Consider the following 27,480-nt stretch of genomic DNA (forward strand, 5'->3'; position numbering starts at 1 on the left):
GGGGTTTCACCATGTTGACCAGGATGGTCTCGATCTCTTGACCTCGTGATCCACCCGCCTCGGCCTCCCAAAGTGCTGGGATTACAGGCGTGAGCCACCGCGCCCAGCCAGCCTCAAATAATTTTTAAAAGGAAAAACGACCTCTTCTTAGGATGATTGTAGTACTGGAGACGGTGCGTATGAAGAGTTTCCATGCCATTGTCACAGTTCAGGACTTCGCTAGCCTTCCTCACAGTGGTTGTGAGGTGCCTAGACACATCCTGAAGTCTGGGCCATGTTCTGAGCGTCTCCGCCATGGGCCCGCCTGACTGGCTTTAGTCCAGTCGTAGCCTGGACTTTGAGTCTTGAAGGCTGTGGGAGGCCCGTGACCGGGAGCAGGAGGTCCCAGTGCCTTTGTGAAGGGTCAGAGAGCCATGCCGTGCTCCTGAGAGGCCAGAACAGGCAGCCATTGGCCCTCCAGCCTTCGCCAAAGGCCACCACCTCAGCTTGGCCTCTGGCAACTCAGCCTGGGAATTTGCTTTCCCTGTGGAATGAGGGACACTGGCTGCATTGAGGGGTGACTTTCTGGTCCTACAAATTTGTATCCCTCTTTCTGCTAGAACTGAGAGACTTGGATCTTTGGGAAAGTAAGAGAAACCCGTTGGTCCCAGTGCCAAGCCCCAAGGCCGTGTTTGCAGGCATGAGTATATCCCGCAGTGATGAGGTATGAGAAGCCTGACTCTCACCAGCTCTTTAGGGGAAATGAATGTACTTTCCCACGTTCCGGTTTTTCTGCCTGTGGCAGGACCTGCTTGCTGCCAAGTTGTCCCTGTGGGGAAGTAGCTCAGAAAACAGCCACCAGATCAGGGCACAGCCACCAGCTGGGAGAGAGCACACCTGCCCTCTTCCGGTTCCACGTGCACCTCACTGAGGCAAGACTTCCAGACCCTACCAGGAAGGCTGTTAACAGGGTCATAGGACGTCCTCTTTAAATTTAATTTAATTTTATTTTTAGACAGTGTCTGACTGTGTCATCCAGGCCAGGGTGCAGTGGCGCCATCTCAGCTGTCTGCAAACTCCGCCCCACCAAGCTCAAGCTATCCTCCAACCTCAGCCTCCCAAGTAGCTAGGATTGCAGGCGTGCGCCACCATGCCCGGCTAATTTTTTTTTTGTGTGTGTGTGTGCGCATATATATATATATATATATATATATATATTTTTTTTTTTTTTTTTTTTTTTTTTTTCTTTTTTTTTTTTTTTTTTTTTTTGTAGAGACAGGGTTTCACCATGTTGCCCAGGCTGGTCTTGGACTCCTGGGCTCAGGTGACCCACCTCAGATTATAGGCATGAGCCAGGGCACCGGGCCAAGATGGAACAACTTAATTTCAGAGTTGCCTTCAGGAGTTTCGATTGAACCCCATAAATATTTTTAGCCTTTTGGAACTTTTAAACTCCTTTTTTGCAACCTAAACATTGCCACAAGCAAACTGACCCCCACCACGATAAAACAACCCGGAGTATTCCTCAGAGCTGGGAACCTCGTCCTCGGCTGCCCTACAGGAGGCACCCCCAGTCCTCTCGCTGCTCTACTAGATGAGACGGCAAGCTCAGCCTCCTCCGTGAGGCCCGGCTTTCTGTGCTCTCCTGTTACACACTGCGAGGAAGCTTCCAAATCGCGGAGCACATTGTTGAGGAAAAGCCACCTTGGGGAGAAGGGGAAGGTACAGAGTGTGGTTAATGGTGGGAAGGAAATCCAATAGGTGTGTTATATGATCCACTCCTATTACCCCTGCAATAGGAGCCTCTCTTCACTCAAATAGAGAATGCCAAGGACTGGCCGGGCACAGTGGCTCACGCCTGTAATCTCTGTAATCCCAGCACTTTGGGAGGCTGAAGGGGGCAGATCACTTGAGAATAGGGAGTTTGAGACCAGTCTGGCCAACATGGCAAAACCCTTCTCTACTAAAAATTTGAAAATTAGCCAGGCATGGTGGTGAGGGGGGGCACCTGTAATCCCAGCTATTCAGGAGGCTGAGGCAGGAGAATTGCTTGAACTTGGGAGGTGGAGACTGCAGTGAGCTGAGATCGCACCACTGCACTCCACAATGGGCAATAAAGCAAAGCTCTGTCTTAAAAAAAAATTTTTTTTTTTGAAACAGAGTCCCGCTCTCAGCAGGCTGGAGTGCAGTGGTACGATCTCAGCTCACTGCAGCCTCCGCCTCCCAGGTACAGGTGATTCTCCTGCCTCGGCCTCCTGAGTAGCAGGAGCTACAGGCATGTGCCATCATGCCCAGCTAATTTTTGTATTTTTAGTACAGACGGGGTTTCACCATGTTGCCCGGATGGTCTCGATCTCTTGACCTCATGATCCGCCCGCCTCGGCCTCCCAAAGTGGTGGGATTACAAGCATGAGCCACCACGCCTGGCCAAAAATTTTTTTAAAATAAGTTGTTCTGATTTTTTTTATTTTAAAAGATAAAAAAAAAATTTTAAAGAGAATGTCAAGGCAATTCCACAGAAGGCAATGCTTTTTCCTTATAGGTGGTGAACTGGGTTCTGCTTGGGTTTTTTTCTCTGGTAATTTAGAACCAACGGAAAGCTCAGCAGCTCTCATTTTAATTGGCAGGACGTAAGATGGAACGGGACCTCAAATGTCTCATCTTCTGGAGTTTTGTAACCTAAAGGTTGTGTGGCATGTAAAGATGGTGGAAATAGCCATCCCCTCTCTGAAGGTGCACACGGTCTGGCCAGCCCACCCGCGTGGCCTTCCCCTTCCCCTCTCCAGACCCTCCACAGCAGATGGGGCCACTGAGGCCTGGAGAAGTGGAGGCACTGAGCTGAGGCTACATGGCTGGCAGGCGGCAAAGCAGGCAGTGGGGGCCTAACTGCCAGCGGGCCGGCACGGCCCTGCCTCTGCCACATTCGCATCCCAGTGCCAATCCCAAATTGTTTTCTTCCTATCTCTCCAGACGGGTAGACAGCATGGAGGTGGAGGGAATTCCCTCCCACGCAGAGGGTGATACGCCCTTCTCTCGGGCCCCAGAACAGCACTCTTGTCCCCAAGAAGGCTGCCTCCTGACACCTTTTTCTTCTCTTTTACTCTCCCCCTGCCTTTTTTTTTTTTTTTTTTTTTTTTTTTTTTTTTTTTTTTTTTTTTTTTTTTTTTTTTTTTTTTTTTTTTTTTTTTTTTTTTTTTTCCTGCTTGCAGACTACACTCTTCCCTTCCCTTGGTTTCTGGCTCTAAGCTGTTCTCCCAGGGCTTGGCTCTGGCTCTTGCACAGAGATAAACATGGCCCTTGGCCTGGCGCACAAGCCCAGCTTGCCTGCATCCGGCCTCCCCCATCCTGAGTCTCTGGGAGTCCCTGGGGTTCAGGGACAATGGCTGAAGATGGAGAAGCTGGGAGTTGCCCCTGGGGTTTGCCCCCATCACTCTTGGGCCAGCCAAGGGAGTAGGGCTTCAGGGTGGCTTTTGGGAAGCCCCTGGGAGGCTTGGCCGGCTGCTGATGGGGAGTTCACAGCAGGAACGCTCCCAGGCTCCCATCCTGCGTTTGCTTGGCAGGTGGGCCAGGAATGGGGGGAAGCCATCTGTTTTTCCCTTTCCACTGGATGTTCCCTTCGCCTTGCCCCAGGGAGGAATGGTGAGGCTGGGGTGCTGGGGAGGGCAGGATGGGGCCAGGCTTGGGACCAGGCCTGCAAACGCAGCAGACCCTCCAAGCCCGCCTGTCTCTCTCACCCAGCATCTGAGCAGCAGGCCGTGCCATAGTTTTTCCCTTGACCCCTCTGTCCCCACACTTTCCTCCGAAAAGAGGCAGACTACCCACAGGAGAAGCACCAGGTTCTCATGCTGCTGAGCCTCAGTCACTATTAGGGAAACTCGCAATCAGAACCAGGCCTGCCCAGCTGTCCTAGGGCTAGGTTCACCTCATGGCCTTTGTTCTGGAAAAACACATGGCATTCTGCCATACGATGCACTTAGCCAAGGCCAGGCACATGGCAAGTGCTGAGTCATAACCAGCTAGCACTTTCCTGCAATATTAGGAGCACTTTCTAACAGTGAGGTTCTGACTGCTTGCCTGGCTTTGGGGAGGGGAGTCTTTGGCAGGTGGTGGACCTGCCCCTTTACTGTGTGCGGCCGGATCTGAGTCTGACCCCATCTTTTTAGACCCAAACCCCTGCTATTTGTAGTGTGCCTAGGATACTGGTGCTCCAGTCTTTTTTTGGGGTCAGCGGGCTTTCTCCATAGAGCCTCATGTCCCCTACGCAACACTTTCCCGCACCTTAGGGTCTGTCTCTGCCAACTAGGCTAAGTAGGTTATATTTATATTTATATTATATAAGGTTATATTCCTTAAGGAGAATTAAGCTCTTCTTGATCAAAAGTTCTGATTAATTTTCTATGCTCTCATTCAAAGAATTTTTAAATTCATTCATTCATTCAGCAAATAATTAACCAGGCATCCACTAGAATGCCAGGCACTGGGAGTCCAGATGGGAGTCAAAGCAGACATGGTCAGTACCCTACAGGAGCTTCCGTCCAGCTGTCAATTACATAATCACACTGACAAATGTGAGCACGATGAAGGCTCAGACTCAGAGATGTGCCTTGCCTGGGATAGGTCAGGAGAGGCTACCCAGAGGAGGGACAGTCAGTCTGAAATCTGAAAGGTGGGTAGAAGTTAAGGATGTGGGAAGGGGAGGGAATAGCTTTTCAGACGGAGGGATTTGCCTTCATAAAGCCACACAGTAGGACATAGCATGGTGAGCACAAAACTAAAAGATCAGGGCGACAGCGTGAGAGTCGAACCCTGAAACTCTCACTTAGCTTTCAAGTAGACTATTTCTCCGTAATATTGATACCAGTAGCACTCTGAGGAGCTAGGGGAGAGGTCAGTGGTTAGATCACACAGGCCTTGAAGGCCACATTAACCCCAGGACAATGGGAAGCTCTTTAAGGGTTTCGCAGGGGGTGTGACATACATGATCAGATTTGCATTCCCAAAAATCACTCTGGCCTGGCTCATGACTGTAATACAGCTATTTGGGAGGCTAAGAGGCTAAAGCAGGAGGACCACTCGAGCCCAGGAGTTCGAGACCAGCCTGGGCAATATAGCAAGAACCTGTCTCCATTTTTTTTAATTTTTTTAAAAAAAATGTTTTTTGTTTTTTAAGACGGGGTTTTACCATGTTGGTCAGGCTGGTCTTGAACTCCCGACCTCAGGTGATCCGCCTGCCTTGGCCTCCAAAGTGCTTGGATTACAGGCGTGAGCCACCACGCCCAGCCAAATGTTTTGTTTTAAAAAGATTGCTGTGGCTACAGAGTGGCAATTGTGTGGGAAGGGGCAGAGCAGGCGTGAGTGGACTGGGCAGCTGCTTTCCAGTAGTCCAGGGGAGAGCCACAGGAGCCTGGGCTGGGTTGTGGCAGGGGAGATGGATTTGAGATGTACTTTGAAAGTTGAGCTGCCGGAACTTGCTGATATCTGTGGTGGAGTGAAGCAGAGGGGTTTCAAGGACATCGCCTGGGTTTCTGGCTTGGCAGTAGGAGGGGGGTTAGTGCCAGTTACTGTGAGAAGGAACACCAAGAGAAGACAAAGTTTGGGTGGAGTGGGGGGGCAGGATCACAGTGCAATCTCAGATGCACTGGGGAAATTTTGACACAGGTACTATCTGGGCCACAGGTGGCTCTGTTCAAATACGTTTATAGCTCTTTGTCTGCACTTAAGCACTCTGTCATACTTAGCTGTGAGGGGGCCAAGAAATGTAAAGTGTTTGGCTGGTCTTCTCCAACCAAAGTTAAAATTCCTTTGCTAAGGAAGAAGGGGAGGACATTGCTGGCAGTCAGCCACGGCATCCCAATCTGGTGGTCGGTTTGCCGCACCCACCAGCTCATCACAGACAGCTGTGGTGAATCGCTGAGTTCTGAGTAATCAATCTCCTGTCGGGACCACCTTTCTTCACTCAACCATGAAATCCTCACATTCCCAAGTATATTTTTTCTTTCTTTCTTTTATTGAGACAGAGTCTTACTGTATTTCCCAGGCTGGAGTGCAGTGGCGTGATATTGGCTCACTGCAACCTCCACCTCCTGGGTTCAAGCAATTCTTCCTGCCTCAGCCTCCCAAGTAACTGGGATTACAGGCACATACCACCATGCCTAGCTAATTTTTAATATTTTTAGTAGAGACAGAGTTTCACCATGTTGGCCAGGCTGGTCACGAACTCCTGACCTTAGGTGATCTGTCCACTTCGGCCTTCCAAAGTACTGGAATTATAGGCGTGAGCCACCACACCCAGCCTGTTTTTCGGTTCTTTTTATTTATTTATTTATTTATTTATTTATTTATTTTATTTTATTTTATTTTTAGACAGGGTCTTGCTCTGTCTCCCAGTCTGGAGTGCAGTGGCATGATCATAGCTCACTGCAGCCTCACCTGGGCTCAAGCATTCCTCCCACCTCAGCCTCCTGCGTAGCTGGGACCACAGGCATGCACCACCAAGCCTGGCTTTTTTTTTTTTTAATTATTGGTGGAGACTGGGTTTTGCCATCCTGCCCAGGCTGGTCTCAAACTCCTGGGCTCAAGTGATCTGCCCGCATTGGCCTCCCAAAGTGCTGGGATTATAGGTTATTTTACCTTTTAACCGTGCCAAAGAACCAAGCACCTACTTTATTTGCTCTCCTGTATTTAAAATTGTCTCATATGCCAGACCCAGAAAGATAAAACACAAGCAAACTAACAAAATACTCCACTTGTATCATTTGTTGCTTTTTTTTTTAAGTGAACATGATTGCTACATTTATTGCTTTCTAATCGTTTACATGTAGTCCATCTTTGAAGGGCAAAGAGTATTGAAGAAGTTTAACTTCTTCAACTTGAACTTAGTGTGATTTTTTTCAAAGTTTCACCAATGCATGACCAAAATTTGACTTCAGTGTAGAATTGGAATTAAAATATATACAATCCCACTTCTTACCACAGGAGCCAATTGTTTATCAAGTTCCCCTCTGAGCTCAGTATCTTGTAGCTAAATGACCACTGTCTTCCAGTCGTGCTTTTTTAAAAATCATGCTGGTTTGCAACAAAAATTGTATTTTCTTTACTAGGCAAGTGAACCATTTTGTTGGGAAGAGTACCTTGGCTTCAAGAAAAAAATGATTTCATTCTGAAAGACTTCCCCTCCAACTTCCTGCCCCTCAAACTCTCAGTCCAATAACTTGTCCGTATTCTGCAAAAGTGCGTTACAAAACAAAAACCCTAATCAGATAAAATAGCTGTCTGGAACTTTTGGGGCAGATCAGTGAAGCTCTGATTTCAGGTACTAGCAAAATAAAGAAGGCATTTTCATTTTGTATTGTTTTACTTCTGAATTTTTTCATGGCGTCTCCTAAACCTTGATGTTTTGAAGAAGTTCAAAAGTTTGCTACATCAGCAGGACCTGACCATGGGGAAGAGATAAATATAGCTCTCCTTGGAAAGGTGAAGGCTTAGCCACCAGAATTCTGCCCCTTGATGCTGAGAATGCACCTTCTCTGAACAGATGGAAGAGGGGTGGGGACTACCCCAGGGACATATCTTGCAAAATGCTGATAGCCAAAGATGTACATAGCCTTCTGCTTTTGGTCATCCTCCCAAAGCACATCCTTGGTGAAGGCACACAGAGAGGAGAGCAGATGCTCCCAGACCACAGTGCCTGACGCCATGTACTCCGTCACGCCCAGCCTGTTTATGTGCACATGGCTACAGCGGGACCTTGGGGTGTGGGCTAAATAATCTAACAGGAACAGGGGCTCCTCTGGGGCCTGTTACAATGCAGAGATCCTCCACAGTAATTAGGGATTTCGGGGAAGAGGAAGGAACACACATGTTGATAATAAGTAGTTCCACATTATTATCCCCATTTTACAGATGCAGCTACTGAGCTCAGAAAGGTTTGATAACTTGCCCAGAGCCCCTCAACTAGTAAATAGTGGAGCCGAGATTTGAACTACCTGAAGAGGAAAGCAAGCGAGAAACCCCTTTATTCCTTTTTTAAAATTTATTTTTTTTAAAGACGGGGGTTTCACCATATTGGTCAGGCTGGTCTTGAACTCCCGACCTCAGGTGATCCGCCCGCCTTGGCCTCCAAAGTGCTTGGATTACAGGCGTGAGCCACCATGCCCTGCTCTTTTTTTTTTTTTTTTTTTTTTTAAGGTGAGGGTCAGGCCAGGCGTGGTGGCTCACGCCTGTAATCCTGGCACATTGGGAGGCCGAGGTGGGTGGATCACCTGAGGTCAGGAATTCAAGACCAGCCCGGCCATCATGGTGAAACCCCATCTTTTATTAGAAGAAAAAAAAAAAAAAGATGTGGGTCTTGTTATGTTGCCCAGGCTGATACTGAATTCCTGACCACAAGTGATCCGCCATTTTGGCCCTGCAAAGTGCTGGGCTTCACAGTCATGAGCCACCACACTGGGCCAAAGCCTTATTGTAACCTCCAAGATGTTTTCATTTCTAAAGTCAAAGGTCGTCAGGGTTGCTGATTTGGGGGAACTACGGGATGGGAAATCTCCGGGAAAGCCAGGCTGGCTCCATAAGTGGCATCACCGAAGTTGGCCACCACACTTCCCCAGACTCAGTCATTTCTCCGCCCCCTGTTTCCCCAGCTGCGCAGCAGGGGTTTGGACTCCAGACTGCTGAGTTCCACTCCAGGTTCCATGCCCCGTAGCTGTGACTTATCGACTGGCCCACCCTGTGGATATAGGGCTGATGCAGCCCTGCTCGTCTTCTGAGTGCTAGGTGGCCATGAGAGAGGGAGACCATGAGAGGGAGGGGAGGCTTCTGTCATCTGCCTAGTGCCACCCCCTCTCCAGCCCACCCCAGGCCCGCTGCCGTCTTGGGTTCCCACATGAACAGTCCTCCTTGCTGTGGGTGATGTTCGATTTCACCAGCCCAACCCCAAGGAGCCCACCCTGGGGAGGATGGAGGGAGTCACCAAGCCTCCACCCCCGTGTCTGCTCTGTCGGGGAGCTGGGCAGGCAGAGTGGCGCCCTCTTGACTGAGCCTCAAACCTTTGTTTTCCTCTTACTCCAAATAAAGCCGCAGCCCTGGTGAGGGAGCCCGGAGGCCTGAGGGCATCCTGCTGGGCGCCTGGCACTCCCTAGACCCTCCCTGCCTGGGCGGTGGGCATCTGCAGTTCTCCCACGCTGGTAGCTGCAGAGCATGTGGGCGGGGTCAGGCAGCTAGAGATTGGGTGCCTGGATTCTGATTGGTCAGACTCTAAGACCCTCCCACCCCCCACCCAACTCCTTCCCAGGGCTGGCTGACCCACCAGGAAGGGAAGGATGTTGTTTCTTGTTATTACATTTTTTTTTTTTTTTGTATTTTTAAAACCAGAACATTTATTGCGTGACTAATCGGTGAAATTCTTAAGATGAGCTGGATGCTGCAACAGCTGCCCTCTTGGGTTTAGGTGGTGTTCCTTCGCGGAATCCATGCCTGAATATGCGGTACACAATTTTTAGGTGCCTCATTCGACCAGTCCCGGTGGTATCTCGTCGTTTAGCCTTGGCACTCCGGTTATACTTTCTCTTGCTCTTGGCGGGGTAGCCACATTTGCCGAAGGTCAACTTCTTTTTTTTTTTAGTCGGAGTTTTGCTCTTGTTACCCAGGCTGGAGCGCAATGGCGCGATCTCGGCTCACCGCAACCTCCGCCTCCTGGGTTCAGGCAATTCTCCTGCCTCAGCCTCCTGAGTAGCTGGGATTACAGGCACGTGCCTCCATGCCCAGCTAATTTTTTGTATTTTTAGTAGAAACGGGGTTTCACCGTGTTGACCAGTATGGTCTCGATCTCTTGACCTCGTGATCCACCCGCCTCGGCCTCCCAAAGTGCTGGGATTACAGGCGTGAGCCACCGCGCCTGGCCCGAAGGTCAACTTCTGAAGGTGGTAGGTCTTAGAGCCACAGCGTCGGCACAATGTGTGCATCTTATTACAACACTTCCCAAACGATGACATTCCCTTCCTCATCCTCCTTCTGCGACCAGAAGAAGCATTATTACATTTTTTGAGAAAAGCTGTGCAGGCCTGGGAGACTTCTGTGGCTCCCATGCAGTTGTGGCTGGTCTGTGCTCTGGGAGTCCCTTCTGGCCTGAAGGCTCAAGGGTGCAAACAAGTGCTGAGAGGGAACCAGAAGTGGGGGCAGGGGTGCAGCATGCCTCATGACAGACCAGGAGTGAGTTCTGTGGCCACAGATTCTAATCCTCACAACTGCAGTGTGATTTAGGGCAAAGCCCTTGCCTACTCTGATTCTTGCCTTAAGTGAAAAGGAAAGTCAAGTTCAATGAACTGTGGCTCTTTAGTGGGTGGATTTGCATGTACCATGGATTACATGTACCAGGGTCTAGGGAGTGCCAGGTGCTCAGCAGGATGCCCTCAGGCCTGCGGGCTCCCTCACCAGGGCTTCGGCTTTATTTAAAGCAAGAGGAAAGCAAAGGTTTGAGGCTGAGTCAAGAGGGCGCCTGCCTGCGCAGCTCCCCGACAGAGCAGACGCAGGCATGGAGCCTTGGTCCATGTGTCCTCCCCAGGGTGGGTTCCTTGGGGTGGGGTTGGTGAAAGTGAGTATAGCCTGCAGCAAGGAGAAGGACAGTTCATTTGGGAATCCACGGCGGCAGCGGGGTTGAAAACCCATCCACACACAGTCGACACCTGCTGTCACACTAGGCTAGATTAGCCTTTCTTTGGTGCATTAAATACTTGCTATTAAATAAAGGGCTGTGACTAGGTGGCAAAGTAATACCCTCCAGTAGAGGCTGTTTGTAATCTGACATCAGAGGCTGTAAGGCACCATCCTTGAGTCAAGTACTAATATTCTTTTTATCTTAATTAGAATGTAACAGATCATGTTTTAAAATTTCTCCTTGAATCTGTCACTTTGCCCTCTCTTCCTGGGTGATACCCAGGGCAGTGCTGGTGGGGGCCATCATAATGCCCCTTGTCCTAGATTCCCTTCTTTTAGATGGGACTCAAGCGCTGATCATTTCAGCACTTATCTCTGGGGTCAACGTGGTTCAGTTTGCTATGTGAAGTCCAGGGGAGATAACCACGCTGTGCACGCATGAGATTGGCTGAGTCGGCAGGACTGTGCAATTGTCAAAAGGCCTGCACGCCCTGCCTCTCCCACAGGCCCCTAGAGCATTGCCAGGTGCAGAGCTCCACAGCTCTCCTCCCCAAGGAGTGATCAGAGGGTGAGAACGCGGAGCCCTGGTGGACAGGTAAAAGCACTGGGATCTTTCTGCCCAGAAGAGGGAAAGTTGCACATTTATATCCTAGAGGGAAGTGACAGAACTTCCTCTGTGCTGAAGTTCAGGTAAGGAGCGTGGTTTGTAAAGCTGACTGGGGAGGGTGATCCCTCTTTGTTGTTCATTATGCTTGCAGCCTCCTTGGCAACATCGTGCAAAATGTGTCTTACTAGCTTCTAGTGCTTATGCAGTTGGCACAAGCATTGGTGGAGCTCCTCACTGTGCTAAGGCAGTGACTGGGGCTGCGCACTGGGGGTCAAGGCAGTGACCAGGACGGGCACAGCCCTGCCTTCCTAAACTGTGTTTTATTGTGGTGGGATCTGGTGGCCCCGTGAATGTGTTCAGCTGCTCCTGCTGCTGGGGGTTCTGCTCTCTGCCTTCCGCTGCCTCCCACACACTCTCCATGTGTGTCCCAGCCCCTAATCCCTAGTCCTGCTTTCCATACCGCAGGGGCTCGTAGCTGATATTTCCCCGTCTTCTTAAAGGGCAGGATTTCCTGGCAGGGACATAAGGTCTTTCTGGAAATGAAAGAAGCTGATGCATGTGTTTTCTTTTCTGAATTCCTTAAAATAAGAGGAATTCATTTCCAGCTATTCCCTGCCTTGCTTTTATTGTGGGAGTGCTGGTCCCAGCTGCCCATCTGATCAGCTGACATATATAGGGTACTTGGGACCCACGCACTGTTGCTCCTTGGGATTGAAAGATGAAAGCCATAGGGCCGGGCGCGGTGGCTCATGCCTGTAATCCCAGCACTTTGGGAGGCCGAGGCGGGCAGATCACCTGAGGTCAGGAGTTTGAGACCAGCCTGGCCAACATGGTGAAATCCCATCTCTACTAAAAATACAAAAATTAGCAGGAGATGGTGGTACGCACCTGTAGTCACAGCTACTCAGGAGGCTGAGGCACAAGCATTTCTCGAACCTAGAGGCAGAAGTTTCAGTGAGCTGAGATCGCACCACTGTACTCTTTGAGACTCTGTCTCAAGAAAAAAAAAGGAATGAAAGGCACAGCCTGGCTTGGCTGGAGATGGAACATGCATCAACACATCCCCTGTGTCTCCAGCAGGGATGGCGAAGGCCTGCCCCCAGCACGTGGTGGACTGAGTAAATGTTGATCAGTGAGACCTTGAGGCACTTCGGAGTTTCACAACCCACAGAGGGAGATGTATTGGAAGTTCAAGGGTGGACACCTGGGCATGGTCCCAGGAGGAAGGCTGTAGTGAGTTCTAAGAAGTATGCTGGTGACTATGAGAGATGGGGGTGGAGGTTCCTCTCTTGAAAGCTGTCTTGATAATCACATGTGGGGTGATAAGGGCTCTGGTCCAGGGGAGGGGTCTAGGCACAAAGGGGGTTGAATCTGATGGCATCAGGACTTGGCGATGGGGTGTGGGGGCAGAATCAGAGATGACTTCAGTGCCTGAGGGTGGAAACTGGGAGATCACTGGGACCACTGACAGAAATGGGGAGCTGGGGGGTGCTAGGCCGATTTTCCTGATTAGATTTCCTACCGAACTGCAGGAATAAGGTGAGAGCCATCGCCCTGGGTGGATTTCTGTTGGGATCTCTATCTCTGGACCGCTGTGGACAAGTATTTCTTACAATGACCCCCAGTGGCCCAATTGTAGGTTTAGAGGGGCAGCTCTTGACAGGAGCAAACCCCAGGTCCTCTGCAAACCCCCAGCAGAGTCCCAGACATGTGATGTGTAGCCAGTGGAGGCCATGAAAGTGGTGGGATTCCCAGCAGGGACCGGCTCCTGCCTTGGGTTTCCAAGACAGAGTCAGGGGTGCTGCTTCGGGGGTGGTCTGCGGGGGCCTCATCTAAGACACGATGCATTCTCCTCCGCCTGGGTCCTACCTGCACTGCATCCGGCACAACCTCCTCTAACTCAGGCATGAGGACAGCCCACATATTCATGCAGGTTACTCTGAACAAGAACAGCCTGTGGGTTACTTCCCTGGGAATGAGGAAGATGAGGAACTAGATAACAATGCTGGCCTGGTATCTGCCCGATAGTGCTTTGCCAAGAGTAAGCTTTCTTCCCCTTCTGAGCAAAACAGAAACTGGAGTCAGACAAATGGGGATTAAAACACAACTGAGTTGATATGAAATGTAACAAGCAACTCTGGACACAGAAAGTAGATTAGAGGCTGCTTAGGACCTAGCGTGGAGCGGGGCAGTAAGGAGCCGTAGCTGAAGGCTGTGGAGTTTCTTTGTGCTGATGAAAATGTTCTACAGTTGACTGGTTGTGCATGGGTGTGAACATCCTAAAAACCAGTGGAGTGCACACTTTAAACAGGCGAATTGTATGGTATACGAATTATGTTTCAATAAAGCTCTTACACACGCAGCTAAGATGTGTGGCCATGGCTGGGCTTCCTACAGTGCCCCCCCACCCCAAATTGAACTTACTGTCCCAGCACTCGGACCCCCCCATTACTCTTTGTCTTCCCTGAGGACAAGCCCCTCTCCAAGAGGGACAGAGCAGGGGCCATGGGCCACCACTCAGGAAAGGCGCTCCTCTCCCCTGGGTGAAGGAGGCCACAGGGCATGGACAGAGCCTTTTCAGTCAGGCAAAAAACATGGGGCCTCAGAAACGCAGCTCCCAAAACCCCCTACCCAGGGCCATGCAGAAGCCAACGCAGGTTCTTATTTTCCCAGGATGATGAACAATTTCCAAAGCTTAGTAGGATTGTGGGTGATTTGTCTCATGGTCTGTTGTTTTCTCACTTTTCTATATCTCATATGTATATATACTTGGGTCAAATGTAAATAAAATCAGGGACGGGGTTGGAGTGCAGCAGGAAAGAGCCTGCTGATGGGAATCGGAGTCTCTGGGCTGTTGGGCCAGGCTGGGCGGGCTCTCTTGCTGATGGGAATCGGAGTCTCTGGGCTGTCGGGCCAGGCTGGGTGGGCTCTCTTGCTGATGGGAATCGGAGTCTCTGGGCTGTCGGGCCAGGCTGGGTGGGCTCTCTTGCTGATGGCCTCCCCTGGTCTTGCAGGAGCCATGTGGCTAGAAATCATCCTCACCTCAGTGCTGGCCTTTGCCATCTACTTGTTCATGTCCCGGGACAAAGAGGAAACTTTGCCACTTGAAGATGGGTGGTGGGGGCCGGGCACGAGGCCGGCAGCCAGGGAGGACGAGAGCATCCACCCTTTCAAGGTGGAGACGTCAGATGAGGAGATCCACGTAAGGCACCTTGGGCCAGGCCGGGCTGGGCAGTGGGGAGGGTTCGGAGACTGGGGTTGGGTCTCAGGCCAGAGGCAAGAGGGGACAGGGGCTTGGGAGTGGTCCATCCCACTTGGGAGTGTGTTTCATTCTGCTCTTCCCCTGCTGGCCAGGTGCAGGTTGCTTTGGAGAGGTGTGCCCGACCCTCCTACTTCTTCTCTTCTCCCTTAGCTACCCCAAGCCCAGCAGCTCAGTCAGGGAGGGGTGCCAGCAGACCCAGTTACCTGCATCGAAAGTCACAGGCAGCAACTGTCATCACCTCCTCTATGCCGCCTGAAGCTTTGGGAGTGGGGTTGTGGGAAAAGTGAGCAGGTTCCCTTTGGGGGTGGGGCAGGAGCGGGAAGCACTGAGAAGGCAGGGATGGCGCTGGTTAGGCACCGGCTATGTGTCAGCCTATCCTGGTCACATTCGGTCCCTCCAGTGATCCTGTGGGATGAGGACCGTTGTTCCCCTCCTGCAGCTGCGGAAACTGAAGCTCAGGGGTATAAAGCAGCTGGTTCAAGGTGGCCTAGCTAACAAGTGGAAGAATGTAAAGTCAGGCCTAACCCCGAAGCCGCTGCCCCTCCTCTGCACAGGGATAGAGAAAGGAAGGAGGTGACGGGGCAGGTGGGGTGACCTGAGTGAGAATGAAGCCCTGGGGAGGAGCAAGGCTTGAGTGGGGACCAGGAGGGTAGGCAGGCCTGGCATAGCCCTGCCAGTCCTTTCTTTCATTCTGTGGATTTTGAGCACCTACTGTGTGCAGGCCCACTGAATGCTTGGGAAAAGAGAGAGCCCCTTTTGTCCAACAGTATACAGTCCGGTGGATGAGAAAAGGAATGTGCACAAAGAAAAGTGGACTAAACAGTGAATAAGGATGGGCCCGGTGTGGTGGCTCACGCCTGTAATCCCAGCACTTTGGGAGGCCAAGACGGGTGGATCACCTGAGGTCAGGAGTTCAAGACCAGCCTGGCCAACATAATGAAACCCCATCTCTACTAAAAATAGAAAAAATTAGCCAGCATGGTGGCGGGCATCTATAATAATCCCACCTATTCCGGAGGCTGAGGCAAGAGAATCACTTGAACCCAGGAGGCAGAGGCCACAGTGAGCCGAGGTCACACCAATGCACTCCAGCCTGAGCGACAAGAGCAAAACTCCGTTTCAGAAAAAAAAAAAGATGAGTAAGGATAAGTATCACAAAAAGCGTGGATAAAAAGTCCTGAGAGTTCCAGGGAGGAGGGGATTGAAAAGCAGAAGCTGGCTAAACCCAGGAGAAACCAGGCTGAGGCTGGCTGGGTGGGACCCGTTTGCAGCGGCCTTGCTATTTAAGGCTGAGGCTGAGCCCTGAGGAAAACTTCAGGGAATCAGACTCCTAAGGGAGTCTAAGATTCCTAAAATCTGTTTGGGAGTAACTAAAGCACTTGGGAACAAGCCTGGGAATGGTGACACTTGAGAGGCTCCATGAGCTGATGTGAACTTCCTCCTGCTGGGGCTGGTCTTTTAGCCTAATGAGACTTGCCCATGAGACTTGCACCCAATCTCTTGGAGTGCAATTTTGTTTTTTGGTTTTCTTTTTCTTTTTTTTTGGAGACAGGGTTTTGCTCTGTCACCCAGGCTGGAAGTGCAGTGGTGTGATCTTGGCTCACTGACACCTCCGCCTCCCAGGTTCAAGCGATTCTCCTGCCTCAGCCTCCTGAGTAGGTGGGATTACAAGCACCCGCCACCATGCCTGGCTAATTTTTTTTTTTTGAGACAGGGTCTCACTATGTTGCCCAGGCTGGAGAGCAGTGGCTATTCAGAGGTGCGATCCCACTACTGATCGTCACGGGAGTTTTGACCTGCTCCATTTCCGACCTGGGCCAATTCACCCCTCCTTAGGCAACCTGGTAGTCCCCCACTCCCGGGAGGTCACCATATTGATGCTGAACTTAGTGTGGACACCCGATCGGCATAGTGCACTACAGCCCAGAACTCCTGGACTCAAGCAGTCCTCCCACCTCAACCTCCCAAGTAGCTGGGACTATAGGTACGTGCCACCACACCCAGATAATTTCTGTATTTTTAGTAGAGACAGGGTTTCAACATCTTGGCCAGGCTGGTCTTGAACTCCTGACTTCAAGTGATCCACCCGCCTTGGTCTCCCAAAGTGCTGGGATTACAGGTGTTAACCACCGCCCTGGGCCTGGTCTAATTTTTTATCCCAACTGAGTTATAATGTATCATTCAATGTTACGTATCACAGGTCAGCAAACCATGGCCCATAGACCAAATGTAGCCTGTACCTGTTTTTGCACAGCCCCATGTCAAGAATAGTGCTTACCTCTTTAAATAGCGGGAAAAAATCAGAAGAAGAATACTTTGTGACATGTGAAAGTTATGTGGGAGTCAGATTTCAGTGTCCATAAATAAAGTTTTATTGGAATACACCACTCCTATTCATCTGTGCATTGGCTGTGGCTGCTTTCACACTAGGAAGACAGTAAAATCATTGCAGCCTGCAAAGCCTAAAATATTTACTACCTGTCCCTTTACAGAAAAAGCTTGCCAACTCCTGCTATAGAGGAGCCTGGGCAAATTAAACATGAGTATTGTTTATATACTTAAAGAATAAAAGATGGGCTCAGCTCAGTGGCTCATGCCTGTAATCCCACCGCTTTGGGAGGCCAAGCCAGACAGATCACTTGAAGCCAAGAGTTCGAGACTAGCCTGGCCAACATGGCAAAACTCCATCTCTACTAAAAATGCAAAAATTAGCTAGGCATGGTAGTGCAGCCTGTAATCCCAGCTAATCTGGAAGCTAAAGCACAAATTGCTTGAACCTGGGAGGTGGAGGTTGCAGTAAGCTGAGATCGCACCACTGCACTCCAGCCTAGGCAACAGAATGACACCCTGTCTCCAAAAAAAAAAAGAAAGAAAGAAAAACGCGAAGTCTGCAGTGAAGAAGGAAGAAGGGAAGAACACATCCACTTTGGGACTAGCCAGTGATATGGGAAACTGCTTTGCTGCTACCATAGTGCAGTGTCTTGTGGCTGCAGGGTTTGCTGTGTTTTCTGGAAACAAACTTTTCTCTTGTGTTCTGCCCTATCCATCCCTCTCTCCTTGGGGTCCCACATTTTGCTCTAGGACTTACACCAGAGGATCGATAAGTTCCGTTTCACCCCAGCTTTGGAGGACAGCTGCTTCCACTATGGCTTCAACTCCAACTATCTGAAGAAAGTCATCTCCTACTGGCGGAATGAATTTGACTGGAAGAAGCAGGTGGAGATTCTCAACAGATACCCTCACTTCAAGACTAAGATTGAAGGTATGTTTGCAAAACGCCAGCCACAGAGGGATGTGTGTCATGAGAACAGCCTTCTTGCACAGTGACTTAGAGTCAGATAAAGTTGGGGAGATTCAGAATCAAATTACAGGTCACTGCGATGTACTTATAAATTGTAACCTAACTAAATGCAAAAATATCGCAGTCACAACAAATCTGTTCATCTTTAGAGCTAGGCAGGAATACATATATGTAATTTAAAAACCAAAGAAATACAGCATCCAGTCCAATGATGTGGCAATCTTTGAGAAGAAGGATGGAGATAAGATTTAGCCCTGGGCAGAGCTCTGGTCAGCTCAACCCATTCTTGGAGTTTTGGAGTCCATGATGTCATGACTGTTCAGCGATGCTCATCCTATCAGTCAAGATCCTATGAAACGCTGTCCTGTCTGTCTGCAACTCTAAGCCTCATGTCCCAGCTGTATCACAGGTTGTCACACAATGTGTTACAGAATTTTCTTGGGAAGGTAACCCCAGGATTATTGGGATGAAGTAATAGTTTCCTTAGTGAAAAAGCATTTTTCTAACCCCAGAAAGATTTATAATTAAATATGGGCCAGGTGCAGTGGCTCACACCTATAATCCCAGCACTTTGAGAGGCCAAGGCAGGCAGATCACCTGAGGTCAGGAATTCAAAACCAGCCTGGCCAACACGGTGAAACCCTGTCTCTACTAAAAATACAAAAATTAGGTGGTAGCAGACACCTGTAATCCCAGCTACTTGGGAGGCTGAGGCAGGAGAATTGCTTGAACCTCAGGGGCGGAGGTTGCAGGGCAGAGATTGCGCCAGTCCAGCCTGAGCCTTGGAGTGAGACCCTGTCTCAAAAACAAACACAAATATGGAAATGCTTTTTAAGAAAATCAAACCCATACTATTAATTTTTAAATTTATATTTATTTTTAATTTTAGTCAAATGGACATAACATAAAATTTACCATCTTAACCACCTTAAGATATATTTCAATAGCATTAAGTATGTTCACATTGTTATATAACCGTCACCATCATCCATCTTTGGAACTTTTTCATCTTCCCAGACTGAAACTCTGTGCTTATTCAATGCTAACTCCCCGTTCTTCACTCCCCTAGCCCTTGGCGACCACCACTCTTCTTTCTGTCTCTATGAATTTGACTACTCTTCAGTAGCGGATAGAAATGGAATTATACAATATTTGTCTTTTTATGTTTATAGCTTATTTGACTAAGCATGCTCTCCTCAGCACTAATGTTCATCTGTGTTGTAGCATGTGTCAGAATGTCCTTCCTCCTTTTGGCTGAAGGATATTCCATCGTATGGATGAGCCACATTTGGCTTATCCATTGTCTATCTAGGGACACTTGGGTTGCTTCTACCTTTGGCAATGGTGACTCATGCTGCTGTGAACATGGGTGTACAAATGTCTCTTCCAGACTCTGCTCTCGGCCGGGCGCAGTGGCTCACTCCTCTAATCCAGTACTTTGGGAGGCTGAGGCCGGTGGATCGCCTGAGGCCAGGAGTTGGAGACCAGCCTGGCCAACATGGTGAAACCCCGTCTCTACTAAAAATGCAAAAATTAGCTGGGTGTGGTGGCATGCACCTGTAATCCCAGCTACGCAGGAGGCTGAGGCAGGAGAATCACTTGAACCTGAGAGGCAAAGGTTGCAATGAGCTAAGATCATACCACTGTACTCTAGCCTGGCCTCCATCTCAAAAAAAAAAAAAAGATTCTGCTCTCAATTCTTTTGGATCTGTATCCAGAATTGGCCTTGCTGCATCCTCTGGTAATTCTGTGTTGAATTTTCTGAGGAACCGCCGCACCGTGTCCTGCAGTGGCTGCACCGTTTACCTTCCCACCAACAATGCTTGAGAATCCCAATTTCTCCAAATCCTTGCCAATATTTTTTTTCTTTTCTTTTTTTCAGTAAAGGCCATCCTAATGGGTATAAAGTCGTATTACATTTTGGTTTTGAGTTGCATTTTCCTAATGTACTGATGTTGAGCATTTTTTCGTGCGGTACTTATTAGATTCTTTATCATTTCTCTGATGAAATGTCTGTATGTGTCTTTTGTCCATTTTTGTTTTTTCTGTTAGGTTTTAGAAGTTTTCTATATATTCTGAATAAAATCTCTTATGTGATATTTGCAAATGTTTTCTCCCACTCTGTGGGTTGCCGTACAATTAACCTTTTCAAGAGACAGGGTCTCGCTGTGTTGCCCAGGCTGGAGAGCAGTGGCTACTCACAGGCGCGATCATGGCTCCCCACAGCCTCAAACTCCTGGGCTCAAGCAATCCTCTTGCCTCAGGCCTCCTGAATAGCTGGTACTATAGGCAAGCACCACTGCCCAGCCTGTTAATTTTTATATTGAGGAAATTGTGCATGATAGGAATCTTATTTTTAATGTTTAAGATAATTTGGCCTTTTCAAGGAACAGTTAAGATTTTAATTTATTAAAATTCTAGTAATTAGTCAAAGTATATGAAAGACATGTTGGTCAGCTAGATAAAGTTCCTAAAAAAGGAAACTGAAATTGTACAATATTAACTGGGTGTGGTGGCATGTGCCTGTAGTCCCAGCTCTACTCAGGAGGCTGAGGCAGGAGGATCGCTTGAGCCCAGGAATTCAAGGCTGCAGTGAACTATGAGTGCACCACTGCATGGGTGACAGATCGAGACCCCATCTTTTAAAAAAGGAGAGAGAAAGGAAGGATGAATGGAAACCTTGTCTCAGAGGTGCCTGGGCAGCAAATATCCTTATTCTCCTGGTGCAAGGAAGCCAGGCCTGAGGGAGGGCGAGCAAGAGAAAAGCGATGTCGAATCCCAGTGGTGTGTCCTGGAGCTTGAACGCTTCCTGGGCTCATCCAAGAACACCAAAAAAAAAAAAAAAAAAAAAAAAAAAAAAAAAAAAAAAAAAAAAAATCTGGAATGATTTTTTGGATCAAATTTGGACTCTTCTGGAGCGTTGCTGTATTCTTTACAGGATTTTGATGTCTTCTGTTATGAGTCTAACAGGAGGATCCCAGCCACTTCCTCCCAGCCAAATTGCTGTGTGCAATGACCAGAGGCTCCTGTTTGGATCCCTGGCATGAAATTGCCTGGCTTCTTTGAGCTTGACTTGGATCCCCGTGTTGCTCCAGCTCTTCAGGGTCCATCCAGCAGAAATTGACAGGGCGTCTGCTGTATCCAGGCATTCTGCTGGGGCTGGGCATGCATAGGGAGGACAGGGTCCCTCCTTCACAGCTCACTGGCTCTTCAGAGGCAATTACGGCACACAGTGGTGGTGCTATGAGGGAGGAGGCCCTGGGAGCTTCATAAGTCCCACAGTCTGCCTTTGGATGTTTGGGAAGGCTTCCTGAAGGAGGTGGCATCTAAGCTGAAATGAGGGGGACTTTGCCAGGTGTGTGGGGAAGGTGGTCCAAGAAAGCGGGGACAGCATGTTCAAAGGCTCAGAGGCAGCAGGCAGTAAAGGGCCCTTTTCCTCCTGGCGCTGTAAGCCTTACCCCAGTGGACCCTCTCAGGGTTCCTGAGGACACTGCATGTTTTTTGGAGACAGGGCCTCACTCTGTCACCCAGGCTGGAGTGCAGTGGTGTCATCACAGTTCACTGCAGCCTCAACCTAAGCTCAAGCAATCCTCCCACCTCAGCCTCCCAAGTAGCTGGGACCACAGGTATGCACCACTACACTCAGCTAATTTTTTTTTTAAACATTTTTACTAGAGACTAGGTTTACCATGTTGCCCAGGCTGATCTTAGACTCCTGGGCTCAAGCAGTCCTTCCACCTTGGCCTCTCAAAGTATCGAGATGACGGGCGTGAGCTACCACACCCAGCCGACATTTGGTGTTTACTGTGCAAAACCTCCTTCAGGTACAACTGCTCCAGAAGGGCCATTTTCCAGCATTGAGTTCATCGTGGACTTACACGTGTGGGTCTGGCGCACTGCCCAGGGCCGGAGGCCTGTTCTTGGCCTTGGTCCATGTGGTTTGGGCCTGGGTGCCTGCATTCTCTGCCCATCCTCCCACAGTGCTGAGCGGGCAGCTTCTGGTCTGCGGGCCCCACAAACCTTCAGTATTCCCCTGAATCTTGTCCTGGGCTCCCCAGGCTGGGGTTGGTCCAAGTCCTCCTCTCTCTTCTCTCTCACAGTGGACTTTTCAGGGTCCTTTGTCGCTGCACTGACCCCTGCACTCCTGACTGCTCACAGCCCAGCCTCCACCACCCACCGCAGTGTTCTGTCCCCATCCACACTGGCCTTGCTGCTCAGCCTCCCTGTCCCTGCCACTTCCCTGCTCATTCTGTGCTGAGCTTCCAGATCTAACCCATGTCCTGGGCCTCCCACTGCAGGAGACCAGGCTCTGTCCCAGTGTCTGAGGGCTTTCAGGGGTGTGAGACCTCTGGGAAAGCCCAACCCTGTCACATCCAGGGAGAAGGGAACTGCCTGAGGCACCAGGTCTCCAGACTCCCTGCCTGTCCCTTTTTCCTTTACCCTTGGCCCTGACACCTGGTCCCCACCCCACCCCCACCCCCTCCAAGCCCAGTGCCACCATCCTGAGCCCTTCTCAGCTCCGGGATGCTGACCCAGCAGCCCTGTCTTGGAGCGTCCTATGGGTGCCAGACCTATAGGGAAAGTCAAAGGCAGTATTTCCTCCCACAAAGGGAAACGGGGACCCACGAGGCAAACTCTGAGCCATGAGCTTTTAAAAAAAATATCTTGGCCGGGCGCGGTGGCTCACACCTGTAATCCCAGCACTTTGGGAGGCAGAGGCGGGCGGATCATGAGGTCAAGAGATCGAGACCATCCTGGCCAACATGGTGAAACCCCGTCTCTACTAAAATACGAAAATTAGCAGGGCATGGTGGCGCACACCTGTAGTCCCAGCTACTTGGGAGGTTGAGTCAGGAGAATTGCTTGAACCCAGGAGGCGGAGGTTGCAGTGAGCCAAGATCATGCCACTGCACTCCAGTCTGGTGCCTGGCAACAGAGCGAGACTCTGTCTCAAAAAAAATTTAAAAAAATAAAAAATATATATATATATATCTTGCCGGGCACAGTGCCTCACACCTGTCCCAGCACTTTGGGAGGCTGAGGTGGGTGGATCACCTGAGGTCAGGAGTTTGGGACCATCCTGGCCAACATAGTGAAACCTCATCTCTACTAAAAACACAAAAATTAGCCGGAAATGGTGGCGCATGCCTATAGTCCCAGCTACTCAGGAGGCTGAGGCAGGAGAATTACCTGAACCCAGGAGACAGAGGTTACAGTGAGCCGAGATCATACCATTGCTGGGTAACAGCCTGGGTAACAAGAGTTAAACTCCTTCTCAAAAAAAAAAATCTTGACCAGGCGTGGTGGCTCATGCCTGTAATCCCAACACTTTGGGAGGCCGAGGCAGGAGGAGGCCAGGAGTTTGAGGCTAGCATAGGTAACAGCGAGACCCTCTCTCTATTTTTAAGAAGCATTCATTTAAAAAATTCAAATATTTAAAATGTAAAAAGCACGCAAGGGAATACAGTGAGAAGCAGCTCCCTCTTGCCCGCGAGCCGGCCAGTGGCAGCTGTGTTCTACTCGTGCGTCCTGGGAGAGTCCATGCATCCGCAAGTGTGGATGTGTATTTTTTCTCTAATTTAAAACTCAAAAGACAATGTGGTAGAATATGAATTAAAAAGAATCTCACATCATGCAGTGTGTTCCAAGGTAGATAAGATCACCTACTAAAATAAACTTTAGAATAGGAGTACATTTAGCAACATAGAAGGACACCCAGGATATATTGTTAAGTTTTAAAAAAATGAGTTTCCAAAATAGAATATATGTATGGTTCTATTTTTGTTAAAAGTTATGTTCTCTAAGTCTTTTTTAAAAGTTTCAACTGTCACAGTCAAGAAGGGTCTAAAAAGACGTGGCAGCTCAGTGGAGTGTGGGCCCCACATGGGATCCTGGAGCAGAAAATGGACAATTAGGGGTAAAACTAAAGAAATCTGGCTAATATTTTGTTGTGTGTAGATACCAATATTATCCAGGCTTTAAAAAAAAGGAAATTGTCCAGGCACAGTGGCTCACACCTATAATCCCAGCACTTTGGGAGGCCAAGGCTGAGGCCAAGGCAGGTGGATCATGAAGTCCAGAGATAAAGACCTTCCTGGCTAACATGGTGAAACCCCATCTCTACTAAAAATACAAAAAATTAGCCAGGCGTGGTGACACACACCTGTATTCCCTGCTATCCAGGAGGCTGAGGCAGGAGAATCACTTGAACCTGGGAGATGGTGATTGCAGTGAGCCGAGGTCGCGCCCCTGCACTGCAGCCTGGGAGACAACAGCGAGACTCTGTCTCAAAAATAAAAAGAGGAAATCCTGGCTGGGCATGGTGGCTCACACCAGTAATCCCAGCATTTTGAGAGGCCAAGGTGGGAGGATGGCTTGAGCCCATGAGTTTGAGATCAGCCTGGGCAACATAGCAAGACCCAATCTCTAAAAAAAAAAAAAAAAAAAATAAGCCAGACATGGTGTGGTCCACCTGTAGTCCCAGCTACTTGGGAGGCTGAAGCGGGAGGATCACTTGAGCCTGGGAGGTTGAGGCTACACGTGAACTGTGATTGTGCCACTGCACTTCAGCCTGGGCCACACAATGAGACCTCATCTCTAACAAAAGAAAAAAAAAAGGAATTCCTGCAATGTGTGACAACATGGATAAACTGAGGAAATAATGCTAAGTGAAATAAGCCAAGCATAGAAGGACGAATACCACATGATTACCCGTGTGAGGAATCTGAAATAGTCAAACTCACAGAAGCAGAGAGTAGAAGGGTGGCTGTCAGGGCTGGGGAAGAGGGGAAACAGCGCTGCCGATGGCGTGTGGGGTTTCAGTCCTGCCGGCCGCATGTGTCCTACAGACGTGCTGTACAGCAGAGCGCTCAGTGTTGGGCACTCATAAATCTGTTAAAATCCATATTAAGTGTTATCATCATTTAATAAAAAGTTTAGGCCGGGCACAGTGGCTCACACCTATAATCCAGCACTTTGCAAGGCCGAGGCAAGTGGATCACCTGAGGTCAGGAGTTCAAGACCAACCTGGTCAACATGGTGAAACCCTGTCTCTACAAAAAATACAAAAATTAGCCAGGTGTGATGATACACACACCTGTAATCCCAGCTACTTGGGAGGCTGAGGCAGGAGAATTGCTTGAACCCAGGAGGCAGAGGCTGCAGTGAGCCAAGATTGGCGCCACCAAACTCCAGGCTAGGCGACAGGGTGAGACTCCATCTCAAAAAAAAAAAAAAAAAAAAGCTTAAACACTAAGGAAATCAGACTATGGACTTATAGTTAATAATATCTCAGTCCTAGTTGTTCATTAATTGTAATAAATGTACCATGCTAACATAAAATGTAAATGGAGGAAACCTGGTTGGTGTGAGGTATATGGGAGGTTTCTGGGCTCTGCAGTTTTTCAGCAAATCTAAACCTGTTCCAAAATACAGTTTAGACAGACAACACCGTGTTGCCTTCAGAGAGTGGGATTACATGCGAATCTTCCTCCTTTGGCTTATCTGTGTTTTCTAAGTTTTCTACAGTAAACGTATTGTTTGTATAGGATTTTTTAACAACAGAGCAGAACATTAGCTAGACCACGCTGACTGCACCAGCCCTGGTGGCAGAGGGTTCCAGCTATGGCAGCCGCCCTCACTGTGAGTGCCATGAGGGCCCAGGTGCTGTCTAGGGCACTGGCCTGGGAAGGGGCTTCTCTCTTTTGATATGCGGAGGCCCAAGTCAGTCCAGAGGAGACTAGAATCCGTTCACTTGCCCTTGGCTATGATGATGTTTCCAGCATTGTATTTAGAAAAAGAAATCTTCCACTTTATTTATTTTATTTTTTTGAGATGGAGTCTTGCTCTGTTACCCTGGTTGGAGTGCAGTGATGTGATCTCCGCTCAATGCAACCTCTGATTCCAGGTTCAAGCGATTCTCCTGCCTCAGCCTTCTGAGTAGCTGGGATTACAGTCGCCCACCACCACACCTGGCTAATTTTTGCATTTTTAGTAGAGATGGTGTTTCGCCATGTTGACCAGTCTGGGCTGGAACTCCTGACCTCAGGTGATCTGCCTGCCTCAGCCTCCCAAAGTGCTGGTATTAGAGGCACAAGCCTCCACACCGGACCCAAAAGTCTTCCACTTTAAACAAAAGGTTATTTTATAATTAGAAAAAGATAACATATTGTCAATGTGTATGAAAAATATGTATTTAATACCTGTTCATTGTAGAAAAATTGGAAAGTACGTAAAAATCAAAGAGAAAGTAAAAGCACCGGAATCTACTGCTCAAGGAGAACTGCTTTTTACATTCTTTTTTTTTTTTTTTTTTTTTTTTGTTTTTTTAGAGTTTTTTTTTTTTTTTTTTTTTTTTTTTTTGAGACAGAGTCTTGCTCTGTCGCCAGGCTGGAGTGCAGTGGCACAATCTCAGCTCACTGCAACCTCTGCCTCCTGGATTCAAGCGATTCTTCCGCCTCAGCCTCCCGAGTAGCTGGGACCAGAGGCATGTGCCACCACACCCGGCTAATTTTTTGTATTTTTAGTAGAGACAGGGTTTCACCATGTTGGTCAGGATGGCAGGATGGTCTTGATCTCTTGACCTTGTGATCTGCCCACCTCAGCCCCTCCCAAAGTGCTGGGATTACAGGTGTGAGCCACCACACCTGGCCTGCTGATCTGTTTTCTATGCTAAATACATACACATCTTCACTGTCCATTTAAATGACTCTCTTGTACTCCAGTACACTGTCAAGCTATAATCTACTTGATTAATCCTGTATTGTTAGATATACGGGACTTTCTCCCTACCCCCCAAATTTTAAATTATTGAACAAGTATTTATGGAGGCCTGCTGTGGGCCAGGAGCTGTCCTGAGCCCTGGGAACCCAGCAGTGCCTGCACAGACCTGGCCCTGCGTCAGGGGGGACCTCTGAGGAAACTGGGAGGTGGCCATGTAGCTCCCTTGCAGGGAAGCCTAAGTGAGGACATTGGTGCATCTGGAGCCAGTGTGAGCGTGACACCAGTGTCAGCCATGATTACTGTCATCAGTACCATGGGGGGGGCACTAAGGGTGGCATTACTTAATATCCAGGCTCTAGGGGGTGCCAGAGCCTGCCCGCACAGGGTCGTCTTTCTCCCCCAACCCTGACTGTGCTTTGTTCCTCCAGGGTTGGACATCCACTTCATCCATGTGAAGCCCCCCCAGCTGCCCGCAGGCCGCACCCCGAAGCCCTTGCTGATGGTGCATGGCTGGCCTGGCTCTTTCTACGAGTTTTATAAGATTATCCCACTCCTGACTGACCCTAGGAACCATGGTCTGAGTGATGAGCACGTTTTTGAAGTCATCTGCCCTTCCATCCCTGGCTACGGCTTCTCAGAGGCATCCTCCAAGAAGGGTACGGGCTGCTAGAGGCTCCATAACTGCCCCATCCTCACGCAGGGTGGGCCAGGTGTTCCCGCTAGGCTCTCCTTCCGGGAGGGTGAGCAGGAAGTTGGCCCGAGGAAGCTGGGAAAGGAGGGGCCTCAGAGGCCGGCCCCAGGTGTACCGCCTTCAGGAGCTGGAGACCACCCTCCAGGATTCCTTCTCGCCTCAGAGCTTTCCTCGTCTCCACCTGGGGGGAGGCAGGCCTGAGAAATTTCACAGAACACCCAGAGGGCCCAAGGAACAACCTGCCTGTGACTCTGCCTCTCCCCATCATG

At 49.3% G+C, this 27,480-nt stretch overlaps 2 protein-coding genes across 6 annotated transcripts in view; one reads left to right on the plus strand and one right to left on the minus strand.

The window, feature by feature from the left end:
* Nucleotides 1-27,480, plus strand: part of EPHX1 (epoxide hydrolase 1) — a 36,557-nt gene that overhangs the window by 4,595 nt on the left and 4,482 nt on the right. For 2 of the 5 annotated variants that reach the window (XM_017526430.2, XM_037737757.1), the window contains exons 2-4: nucleotides 14,251-14,438; nucleotides 17,580-17,760; nucleotides 26,949-27,176. In XM_017526430.2, coding sequence (XP_017381919.1) covers nucleotides 14,256-14,438; nucleotides 17,580-17,760; nucleotides 26,949-27,176 — 592 coding nt within the window. In that variant the 5' untranslated portion in view covers nucleotides 14,251-14,255. Of the gene's footprint in view, nucleotides 1-609; nucleotides 627-11,114; nucleotides 11,320-14,250; nucleotides 14,439-17,579; nucleotides 17,761-26,948; nucleotides 27,177-27,480 lie in introns of those variants that run through there. The other 3 variants (XM_037737758.1, XM_017526429.2, XM_037737756.1) reach the window with 3 other exon arrangements.
* On the minus strand, nucleotides 9,334-9,980 carry LOC108302737 (60S ribosomal protein L37-like). The gene is made up of 2 exons (XM_037737759.1): nucleotides 9,867-9,980; nucleotides 9,334-9,581 (listed from the first exon to the last, which is right to left on the minus strand). Exons 1-2 carry the CDS (start codon nucleotides 9,978-9,980, stop codon nucleotides 9,381-9,383), a joined length of 315 nt encoding a protein of 104 aa, XP_037593687.1. The 3' UTR covers nucleotides 9,334-9,380.

This window comes from Cebus imitator, unplaced genomic scaffold (assembly GCF_001604975.1).
Source record: "Cebus imitator isolate Cc_AM_T3 unplaced genomic scaffold, Cebus_imitator-1.0 Scaffold42, whole genome shotgun sequence".
Lineage (NCBI taxonomy): Eukaryota > Metazoa > Chordata > Mammalia > Primates > Cebidae > Cebus > Cebus imitator.

Coding starts and splice junctions, on each gene's coding strand:
- LOC108302737 (XM_037737759.1), bottom strand. CDS start 9,980: ATGAGGAAGGGAATGTCATCGTTTGGGAAGTGTTGTAATAAGATGCAC. Junction 9,582..9,866: donor TGACCTTCGGGCCAGGCGCG/GTGGCTCACGCC, acceptor AAAAAAAAGAAG/TTGACCTTCGGCAAATGTGG.